Source organism: Chrysemys picta, chromosome 3, assembly GCF_011386835.1.
Source record: "Chrysemys picta bellii isolate R12L10 chromosome 3, ASM1138683v2, whole genome shotgun sequence".
NCBI classification, from domain to species: Eukaryota; Metazoa; Chordata; order Testudines; family Emydidae; genus Chrysemys; species Chrysemys picta.
Genome location: NC_088793.1, coordinates 18124992 through 18137201, shown reverse-complemented (window position 1 = coordinate 18137201; position 12210 = coordinate 18124992). Strand labels below are relative to the sequence as shown.

At 39.3% G+C, this 12210-nt stretch overlaps 1 protein-coding gene across 1 annotated transcript; it reads right to left on the bottom strand.

Annotated features, from left to right (window-relative positions):
- Positions 1-559: 559 nt before the first annotated feature.
- On the bottom strand, positions 560-12210 carry ENPP4 (ectonucleotide pyrophosphatase/phosphodiesterase 4). Its single transcript, XM_005297381.5, has 4 exons — positions 11838-12210; positions 6464-7325; positions 5128-5298; positions 560-2477 (listed from the first exon to the last, which is right to left on the bottom strand). The coding sequence occupies exons 2-4, from the start codon at positions 7290-7292 to the stop codon at positions 2116-2118; spliced, it is 1362 nt and encodes a 453-aa protein (XP_005297438.2). The 5' UTR covers positions 7293-7325; positions 11838-12210; the 3' UTR covers positions 560-2115.

Below are 12210 nucleotides of genomic sequence, written 5' to 3'. Positions count from 1 at the left end.
GGGCAACTCTATCCAATCCTACTGTCCTCATACTGTGCCAAAAGAAGTTGACATTTTTAAAAACAGCATGGAGAACTTAGTTTGTCTAATGCTAGAAGATCTGCCAGTGCACTTAATGCAGTTTTTACCCGAAACCCATGTCTAAAACCAATTGAGGATTTAAGCAGTCTGAGGACTCAAATAGCCAGCTTATATCTGCTGCAACCTTCTCAAATATGGGCTATTCTACACAGCTTACTGGCTAAAAAAAAGAAGCAGCTGCTTCTTTAAGGACAGGACAGTGGGGATGCATTGATGGCTACTCAGTATCTGGGATCTTCAAGCTCACACCAACCCTCACCAGCCTGAGCCCTTCCTGCTCCTGGCCCAGGCCAGTAGCTGATCTGTGCCTCCTCTCCCTGCACAGCCATTTGCTGTTCGGATGCATTAGCCTCTTTTGGAGCTAAAGATCATAGTCTGCACTAACTGGAAAATGCTATCATTTTGCTGATACAGCTTTTGCTTTTCTAGTTCCAAAGGGATGAACAACATGCCATGTTTTTTGCTTAGGAAAAAATAGTTTGACACTTTCTAAAATTTATTTTACATATGCAAAATGTTTTCACAGAAACCAAAAACATACAATCAAAATATAAATATTTCACCAAGTTAAGGCACTAGCCATTTAAAAAATAGTCTGATCTTAAGCACATTATATACACACACATATACACACAAAGGTGACTAATTCTAGATTCCCTTTATTTTCCATTCTTTCTACCCCTGGAAAACTGGATGCAGCTCGCTTTGGAGCTACCAATGCCACTCTGAGTATCAGCAAGGCACCGTTCAAGAGCAACGCTCAGCACTTTTGAGCTCTTTCTTCAAACCCTGATCAGCAAGCTGGGAGTGAAGTAGCATAGAGCAAATCATACTGCATCACTAAAAGGTTCAGTGGTTTTCAGAAAATACCATTAGTTTACAATAGAACTTTAAAATTGTGTTGTTAATAGGTTTAGATCCAAAAAGGTACCCTTACTCATAGGATAAAGTCCATTGGTTTTTCATATCCTTACCTAAGCACTAAACCAAGTTTTTCTTCATGTGTTATTACAGTCATGTTTTAACCAAAGAAAGCTTTGAACCCTGAAGTAAGGGGTCCCCATTAAAAAAAAAATAATAATAATCCCAAACTTGGGTCTTTAAGTGTATATGAAAGACTGCCTGTAGGTAAGTAGGGGTATATCTGAGAAATGTTTTCATATTCTTCTTTTTAATAGTACTTTGTACTTCAAGACCTCTACCTGAGAATCTCAAAACCTTTCACAAACACACTCACTATTAAAGTCATCTCTGCGAGGTAACGAAGTGTCAACCCAGTTCTATAGAGGAGGAAACTGCGGTAGAGAAAAGTCAACTGACTTGCACAAGGCCATGCAGAAAGTCAGAAGTGGTTACAAGAACCTTGATATCCATAAACCCATTCCTGTATTTTAGATTATACCACGTCCTAGTTAAACACTGAACATTGTACAACTTGACTTATATAAGTTGCAGGGGAGAACTGCCACTAGTGCTGAATTTTCTATTGCTGGTTTATTTAGATACAAGAAATTGGAATCTCTGTTTCCAAGAACAATCAATATACACCAGCCAGAAAACCAGTGGTCTTAAAGTCTAAGACCCAGGCCAGATTTTTCCAACTGATACAGGAGTGCAAGAATTGTAAAGAGATCACTGCTATTAAATTTAATACAAAATGCAGCCAGTTTCATTTACAAATGTTAAAATTCAGACTCCTAGCCTAGTTAGTTTATAGTTGACATTTTATTTTACAAGTGTGTAAATATCCGAATGCAAAACTAACATCTTTGTCTTGTTAAATGCCTTTTCCAGTAGGAAACACAGGATCCTTTCAGTGTAGATTCTTTTTGTGAATCTTGTGCTATTGAATTGTTAGTCAAGATGCAGAGGCAAACAGTTCAACAGGTTTTTGTCTGTACATCTTAGGCAATTTTAAATTAGTACTGTTTAAAGTGCATCATAGAATGATCAGCAAACTTGCAGATTAAACATACTACTTACTTCCAGACCCTAATATTTATGTAGTAGTGAGGTTAGGACTTCCTACATCTGCTATCCAATTAAGGGATCGTCATCCTCTTGTAGCTGAAGTCGGGAGAACGGACGTGGAGAGGACACTTTATTCTTCATTATTATTATAAGGCAGGTCAGAGTAGTTAACACTAGGAGGACACCAACAACTATTCCAATTGCTTCAGGGAGATTTATGCACCACTGGTCAACTAACAAGCACTTGGTGTTGCTGAAGGTTCCATTATTGGGCTGAGGTTTTAATCCGAGGATGTGACACATCATTGGGTAGATATCAACATTATTAATTGTGTTCTGCTTGTAGCCTTTGCGAAAAGCAGGACCGTGAGCAGCTAGGAACGGATGCATGCTTGGGAGAGCATTGTCATAGCCATGGTCACCTACTAAAAAGGAGAAATGCAAAGTTAATAAATATAAAATTAATGTTGTAAACTAACAGAAACTAAGTTGCTTACAAACTGTGTCAGCTATGATATTAACTGTTGTCCATTTCTAAAAAAAGGAACAATAAAGTAATGCAACATTTATACCAATGCCTGAAAGCCCCAAGAATATTTTAATAGCAAAGTTTCCTACTTAAAAATTAACATGGCACTTTGCTGAAGTTTCTTTGGATTAGAGCACAACCTCTATATTCCCCCCAGAAATGTGAATCCAGGCAAAAGATTTGGATTATGAAAGTGACTGTCATCACTGTCTATGATATGATAGGTTTGTAGCCAGATTTGTTCTTTTAAAAAAAAAAAAAAAGTGGTCAAGGTAGGTAATGTACTAATTCACAGTGATTCAGCAGAAGTTTTAACAGGCACTTGAACCTCTAGTTCACATACAGGACATGCAGCAATTTGTGTTTTTTTTTTTTTTTTTTTTTTTAAAGTCATTGCAGTAAAAAGCTATTTAAGACCAATTATATTGTAGATTAAGTTTTAGGATTCTAGCAGTAGGGTATGGTGGTTGTTTTTTTGGTTAAGAGTAAACAATCTTGTTTGTTTCTCTAGGGTAAACAAACCCCAGAGTATGACATTATTTAGAATGCAAACAAACAGCAACAAGCAACAACTAATCAACATAGAAACCAAACATCTTCCGTGTCCTGCTATGACAGCTGTACTTTACTGGGTCACTCATGTTGTTGGTTCATGGACTGAACTCTTCAGGACCAACAGCTGGCCTCTTTTGTGCACCTGGAACCCATCTCTAGTAGTCTGCCAGGCTCAGAATTTGAAGAGTTTCAGGATGCAGAGTAGAAGCACTCTTCAATTTGACCTTTATCTGCTGATCACTCTAGCAGCAGGGAATAGTGGGTTTTTATAGCAACTATTCTAGAGACACTTCTGTATTTGGCATCTTATACAAGTTTAAAGCAAACACAATGGTTACCGTTTGCATATTAAATACATTGTTTCTTTCCACGGTCAACAATTCAACAATCAACCTGTGGGACTGTGGACTAGGTGTCCGTGAAAGACTGACTGAAAACTGAACAGAATTCAGCTATAGATACACAGATTTCCAAAGAGGTCCACGCCTCCATTTGAAATTTCCAAAAGGGGTCCACAAATGAAAAAAAGATTGAGAACCGCTGACTTAGGAAAAGTCTTTTTTGTAATATTCTTTTATGACCGACCATTCAAAAGATTAGATATATAGAAAGAGTCAGAAATAGCACTAACACTGAAAGCTATGGGATAGGTCAGCAAAAGAGATCACAAAACATTGGGGTTTCCTTCTATTATACTGTATACGTATGAATATAAAAATCTTAGCTACTTATTGTGACTGGTCAGTTCTAAAAGTTTGCAGCACATTACCTTGGATAGATTCAGTCTCTGGACACAATAGAGTCCTCATCCAAGGTTTCTTCATGATCTGAGTTACTCAACAAATTACCCATCAGACAGGGCCTTTGCAAATATCCTGTATATATCCAATTCTTGGTGGCAGTTCATCCAAAGTGCATTTTTGACAGAATCAATCAATTCAGGATTTTGATATGGGATTTTGTAATTTACATGATCTCATGATCCAGTGACAGTCTCTCCAGTAAGATTATTTTGTTTAGCCATTTTGTAATGTCAGTGTTGGAATAAATCATAAATTACTTTTACCAATTACTTGCTTTCATTTAAGCTAAACTTATATTTTGCTTCTATTGCTAGAAACTGGAATGGTGGCAGTGGTAGTTGGTGGTATTAGTAGAAAAACAAAGCAACATTAGAAAAATTTGGGACTCTCCATTCACTACTCCATTAAGCTGCCAATTGTGCACTCAAAAGGTATACATGGTAAAACATTCATATCTACTGTAGTTAAGTGCACAGTTTTTGGCTATCTGGTGAGCCAGACACCCTCTTTCCTGCACTGGGTCAGCTCAGAGCTCTTGGGCTCCCCTTAAGAAGAGATTCATGCCTTCCACTGATAATATACTGTTACCTCCAGCACAAAAGGAATACAGGACAGCTTTATAGCCTATGCAACAATATGGATGAAAGTGGTGGCAGTGCCGAAGACCAATATTAAGTTAAAAGTTATTCTCCATAGACAACCACTTGTTACAGTCAGATTCATCAAGGAGATAGATGGCAGTGGCAAAGTTCCAGAGCACTAAGAATTATCATGAAATGTACTACTTATGACTTAAGATAAGACAGAACTGTTTTTTTGCAGCAGCAAGCTTATATTTTCCTTTTTTGGTTACCCAAATATACAGAACAAAGACACTATGCTTTCACTATATCGGACTTTACTGCTCAACATATTGGTCTAAATTCTCTATCATAACTTGTGGCTACTGTGACCATTGTCATTGCAGATGTATTCATACAAACTTGATGGTGGTATAACTCTGTACTCCTAAACCCTTCCGATTTGTTTTATTTGCCTGTCACTTTGCGTAACGCAATGCTTATGGGTTTTTGTAATGTGCATGGGACTCTTTTTCTGGTCATTATAGTAGTACCTTAGGATCTGAACAATAGAAATAAGAGTTCAACAATATAAGCCACCAGGAGCATGAAAGATGAAAATACTTACATTTTGTAAGTGACCCACTTTGTACAATTGTCCAGCCCTCATCTGCAACCAGAATTATGGGTTGAATGCGCTTATTGTGATGGTAATGGAATCTGTCTGGAATCTCTTCTTTAAGATACACCTTCATGGAAGTGCTGCAGTTTTTCAGTAAGTTATATACATATGTTTTGTCTGGAAAGAAAATAGACAGCATATGAAACAGCAACTATTCAGTTATGTAGTTTGTCCATTTACTGTCATTATCCATAAGCACACTTAATGCAACTTTTAAATATTTTTTTAAGCCAAATGAGAGGGGGTGTCACCTAGGTACCCGACTGATTACGGAGGCGAACAGTGTTGATGTCATCATTTGTTTCTGCTGTAACTGTGTTCACCTTGAAAGCTCTAATGGCTTCTCAGATTTTGTTGTGGAGAAAATGAAAGTTGAGGTACAAATATAATTTCTCTCTAACATTCAATAATCACAGATAAGAAACTGGATGATTTTTTTTTTTTAAATATAAAGTGAACCCTGCATTAAGTCAGTCAGGTTTTTCTGAATTTTTCAACCACCACATCAATTCTGGCCCTATTTTGGTAGTCATCAATAACTGCTAATCTTCAGTCATGACCCTAAAATGGCATTAGGGAGAGATTCCAGCTTTCATATAGGATTGGATTTAGCTCTATCAGTTTAAGACTTGACCAATGAAATCAGGCTGTAATTGAAGGGGGATGAAAGAGGCAAAATGATAATCAAAATGATTTGGTTTAAGATATATATAACAAGTTATAAAGACCTAAAGCTCAGATCAGTATAATTTTCAATCCCCAGTGAAGTTCGATATTTATACAGTGCTCATTATTGTGATAAAATTGAGGTACTGACAGGGTGAGCAAAAGGAGGAAAAGCATGAATAGATTCCAAGGCCAAAAGGGACCTCTGATCACCTAGTCTGATCTCCCCTATAAAACACAGGTCATACAACTTCCCCAAAATAATTCTGAGAGCATACCATGATTTAAAAGTTTTCAGTGATGGAGAATCCACCACAACTACTTTAGAATAAGCCACACCAGAGCCCTTATTAACATCCAAAGGCATATAGCATGCAGGGTAAATATTAGCTATTCAACGAGTGCTCTTCATTACCAGAGCCCAGTTATTTTTAAGTAACCAGATACCCCTAATTTAATTTATTCATTAATCCATTATTTTCTATCTAAATAGTGCAATGTGAACTGGATTGTCTTCCCAACTCCTGTGAGTAATACACCACAATGGGAAATTTCCAGCAAGAAAGGAGACAAAGTTTAAACACTTTCTCAGTATACAACTGAAAAATATACATACTATTTCTTGGCAGTATTGCAGCAACTGGTGTCGTGTCTACTAGAGTGTAGTTACCACGGCCAATGCAGTCATCCAGTTTAATCAGCTTGTGTGGGAAACACTGGGTCATTCCATGATCACTTGTAATTATGACATTAATGTTCTCCCACAATCCCAATGTCTTGAGTTTATAAATAAGTGAACCAATGTGATTATCTACTTGTTCTAACACTTTTCTCATGTTTTCTTTATCTCCTGGTCCATATTTATGCCCACTTGCATCTGGTTCTTCCCAATAGAGGGTAGCAAAAGTAACTGGTGGGTTAGAGTTGTTCAGCCACATACTAATGTTCTCCATTCTCTCTTCAAATGTCACTGAATAATTATACTTCATAAAAAAATGAGGTATTGTGTTATTAATTTTTACATCAGTACCAGGCCACATTGCAGCAGCACTTCTTCTATTCTCTTGCTGCTGATTTGTCACCCAAATAGGAGTTGCCTCGTTCCACCAGAAAGGATCTGTATCATTAAGCTCTGAAAACTTCTTCTTTGTATCTTCTTCATACATTGCGTTAGCCACAATGCCATGGCTTTCTTCATATAAGCCTGTCACTATGCTGTAATGGTTTGGGAAAGTTTTTGTGATAAAAGCATTTGTAACATGTTCTACCAACACACCATCCTCAATAAACTCCTGGAGATGAGGAAATCTGTAGTTTTTTAGATAGTCAGCCCTGAAACCATCAAAGGACACCAGGAGTATTGAATTGTAATTAGCATTTCCACCATAACAGGCTAGAATTCCAGAAAGAAAGAGTGTGAACATTAATTTCATTGCGGACAACATTTCAAAGAGTTCCCAGCAGCCAATCTGATGTACCTGAAAAATTAAAAAGATTTTATTATACAGGCAATCTAAAATGTGTTACCTTGTAGATGGCTTAGGTAGCTATGTTAAATATTTAAAATTTTTCACGTCTTTCCAGAGAGGATTTTAACTGTGAAATCACTATTGGTCCAATTTTGGATTCATTGAAGTCAATGGTAAAATTTCCATTGACATCAATAGCAGCAGAATTGGCTCCTAGTTGTTTAGGTAAACACATGAGCAATTTAACTTTTCACTTCATAAATTCTATTAATTATAGACTAGTCATCCTAACTTTGATACCTGTAAAGATAGTGGAACAAGTTATTAAACAATCATTTTGTAATCATCTAGAGGATAATACAGCAATAGGGAACAGCTAACATGGATTTGTCAAGAACAAAATCATGCCAAACCAACCTAATTCCCTTCTTTGCTGGCCTAGTGAATATGGATAAACAGTAGATGTGATATATCCTGATTTTAGTAAGGCTTTGACACAATCCCATATCACATTCTCATAACCAAACTACGGAAACATGGTCTACTAATGAAGTTACTATATTGTGGGTGTACAACTCATTGAAAAACTACTCAAAGAGTCATTATCAATGACTCATTGTCAAAATGGGAGAATCTCTCTAGTGGGGTTCTGCAGGCATCCATTCTGGGTCCATTACTATTCAATATTATCATTAGCGACCTGGATAATGGAATGGAGAGTGTGGTTTTAAAATATGCAGACACCACCAAGCTGGGAGGGGTTGCTACCACTTTGAGGAGGACAGAATTAGAATCCAAAAGGACCTTGAAAAATTAGAGAGTTGGTCTCAAAAATCGACAAGTACTACAACAACAACAACAACAAAAAATTAAAATGCACAAACACACAATGGGGAATAACAGGCTACGCAGTAGTACTGCAGGGATCTGGGGGTTGTAGTGCACTGGCTCGCAAACGTTTGTATTGGTGACCCCTTTCACAGAACAAGCCTCTGAGTGCGACCCCCCCTTAAATAGATAAAAAGTTTTTAATTTATAACACCATTATAAATGCTGGAGGCAAAGCGGGGCTTGGGGTGGAGGTTGACAGCTCGCGACCCCCCATGTAATAACCTCACGACACCCTGAGGGGTCCCAACCCCCAGTTTGAAAAGCCCTGTTGTAGTGGATCACAAATTGAATATGAGCCAACAATGTGAGGCACTTGAGAAACAGGCTAATATTCTGGGGTGTATTAACAGGAGTATTGTACATAAAACATGAAGTAGTTGTCCCACTTTACTCGGCACTTGTGAGGCCTCCGCTGGAGTAGTACTGTATCCAGCTTTGGGCACTGCAAAAACTGCAGAGAGAGTCAAAAGAGCAATATAACTGATAAAAGGTTTAGAAAAGTCAGGCCTATGAGGAAAGGTAAAAAACTGGGAATATTTAGTTTTGAGAAAAGAAGACAGAGTGGGAAATTCCTGAGAAACAGACATTTAATTTGTGGCAAGATGGGGTGTCAATCTATGGACTAACTGTCTGTGTGAACCCCGCTGATGTCCACTAACAGTTTACTAATGCACTTTGATCTAGTCCTCTTTGAAAACAGGACCAGATCAAAGCACATTAACGAATTGTTAATGCACATCAGTAGGGTTCACAGACAGTTAGTCTGCAACAGGCTAGCACTAGGTGAATTTGAATGTCAGCTTGCAGAAAACTAGTTGTTTATGGACAAGTCCTTGGCTGCTGCACAAGTAACACTGCCAAATTGACCAGGAGTTCTACCTTCATCAAAGCTAGCACTTGGACTGCTACACACTACTATACCAGACTGAAAGTATGTTCTTTACAAGTCAGTTTTTTCCAGTGAGAGAGAATTTAGAGTAGTAACTTCATGCTGTAGCATAATATCATCGTCAGACCATTCATTAATCTAGAAAACAGGAATGCAAGTTCTGAAGGCATGTTTTACAAAGTTACCTAACAGACAGAGATTGGCCTGGAGCAGAGAGGATGTGCTGCAATTTAGCATGGGTGGCATGAGGACTGTGTAGGAAGGACTAGGATTGCCTAATGAATTGCTAAGAAACATGATGTGAAGTTCCAGGTTGCACAGTCATCCTACAATATCATCAGATGACATATTCCTGAAGCGCAGGCCAGTCGAGTAATATTGCTTGAAGATTAATTTTAACAGCATGCTTCTGACAAACTCTACTGTACATGTGCAAGAGACAGTTTTCTGTGTTTTGTCGTTTAGCCAAATCAGGGGCAGCAAATGGTACCTCCTTCACAACTGAACTATTTCCCCTGCCAAGTTTCAAGTATCCATTTCAAACCCTGAGGTACTGGTGCTCTTAAAATTCTAAGAGATGGCTTAACTTTGTTAAAACTGCCTATTTTCCCCGTAGTTTAAGGATTTTTGTTGAAGCTTTTTACAAAAAAGTCAGCCTGAGGCAGAGATCAAGCATGAAAAATTTCAGCCTGAACTGTTTGCCAAAAGGAATAAGCAGTTGAAGACAGGGGGTTATAATGGAAAGTGTTTAGCCACCTGTATAATAGGTGTTGCTACTATACAGACAGAAACATAAGCCTTGAAAACTGACATTTCCCCCCCCCCCATTTAGTTTTTTAATATTCATGAATTTTGTGTAGTGTAATGAAAGGTGGGTGAAATAATATATCTATCTAGCTATATATCTATATATATAGATATATAGACAGACATCTAAGGAGCCATAATTTCAATCCAAATCCTTGACCTAAAGTGGATTCTGTTTGAACAAGAAGTTTGACAAAACTATTCCCAAACCTTCAGAGTGTCAAAACTGAAGCTCTTGCAACCCCTGATTGATGCACCAGCTGTAGACATGTTTTTTTAAAGAGTAGAATTTCAGCCTGTCTTCATAAATTCTTTATGGCAACAGCCTTTGCTAGTAGATCAAGGCCAACAGCTTGTCTAGATGGGAGGTTTGGGACTGCTGTAGTTACCTTGGTGCAAAAATCCCAAATACAAACAAAACCTTAGATACCACAGTAAGAGTCACCTCAGAAATGCCGCAGGCAGATTTTTTAAACTCTTGGTCTACATTTGACCTTTTACTTCTAATTGCTGTAAGAGATATTTGATAAATATTTCTATTCACATTGTGGTTATGTATACCTGTTACATCCTGGTTTTCCATTCGAGAGTCATTTCACAGGAAGAGGCTACAAACTGTTGACTATTCTTTAAGTAAGAAGTTTAGAACTGTAGTTAAATTTAGGGTCCGAATGTTTAGGTTCGCCTTTACCGATGATAAAGGTGTTATAACAATTCCCCTTACCTCTGTTAATAAGGTCGAGTAGCGGCATTAGTGACACTGGAATCCATTAAAGTCTAGTTTACTTTTCACTATATTTTCATTGTATGTGCTACTCAATTTGGAAAAATGATGCTAGACTGGCCAGTTTAACTTCCTAGTTAACATCCATTAATACAATGTGTTGCATTTGAAGTCACAATACTACAGAGGAAGGTTTAAATCCAAAACACAAAAACACAGCACCATGCTCATTGAAACGTCATTAAAATAGTTTTGCATTAAAAAAAGGATCTAAAATTGGTATTTAAACTAGTATTTTTCCTCTGATATATGAAGTTAAGGGAACCTACTTGTGATTCAACACTCCAAAAAACCATAGTACTCATTTCACTTTGTGAGAAAATATTATGAAATAAGATGGCACTCTAATTTCAGAATATGTAAATCCACAAATCTTGCACACTACTCAGCTGCCATAGGCAAAGAAACAAGATACAGGGAAAGGGGAAAAGGCAGTATCCATTTCTGGTTTACACCACCATGTGACATCTGCTTACAAAAGCATCAGCAGGAATACATTTGCTTGCATACACCGACTCTCACTAAGGTGGCCGCACTACACTTCCATTTTCTATTCCCAACCTATTTCCTTAGCTGAAAATAAATCCAGACTCCATCTTCTCCAGCCACTTTACCGCAGCCATGGCATTTATTTAACACCTTTCATTCTAAAGGATGCCAGAGCCCCTCCACACACACACACACACACACACACACTACAGTGAACAGGGATCACTTTATCTTCCCCCAAAACGCAGCCACCTCTGGGTTGAAACTGAACAACTGGCACATATGCCATGCCCAGCCCAGCGACACTCAGGGACGCAGTGAAGGACGCTGCATGTACCCGGCACCGCAGGCAAGGAAGGGCGGGCACCCTGCCAGGCACCCAAGCCACTGGGGGGAGGGGGAGGGGAACAAGGCAAGTGCACCTCACCAGGTACTTGGGATGGGAGGCGGGCTTACCGGATAAGGGGATGCAGGGGACACTCCCCCACCAGGCAGCCGCGAGGTGGGGCCTCAGTCGGGGCGAGCACAGTACATGGGATGGGGGGGGGGTCCAACCCTACTGTCAAAAGATGGGGAGGGGAGACCCCTCTGCATACACCTCCCCGGGGGGCGCAGCCTCCCTCAACTCGCCCCTACCACACAGCCGGGAGCCTCAACTTACCCCTCCGAGTCCCCAGGCAGCGCCAGAAGGTCACTCGCTCGCTCGCTGCTGCGCGGTTTCCTCACAAAACGAGAAACGAACGGAGCATTCGCGCCTGCGCACTGAACCCACCCCTCTTCCTTCAACGGCAGCCCCAACTGCCAAAACGGAACCGCAATACCACAGGCTATAGCCGCGGAGTGGAGGAGGGGTATTGCCGGTGGCTCTCTGGTTGGTCAGAGCGCCCTCGGCCTGTGATCTGATTGGCCTGCTGGGTTCCAGAGCGGAAAGAAAATTTAATGAGCTGTTTGGCTCCTAGAGGGTGCAGGTGTGAGAGAGGGAGCTGTGTTGTGTTGTGTTGTGTTGCGGGCGGGCACATGCTGGGCACTGGTGT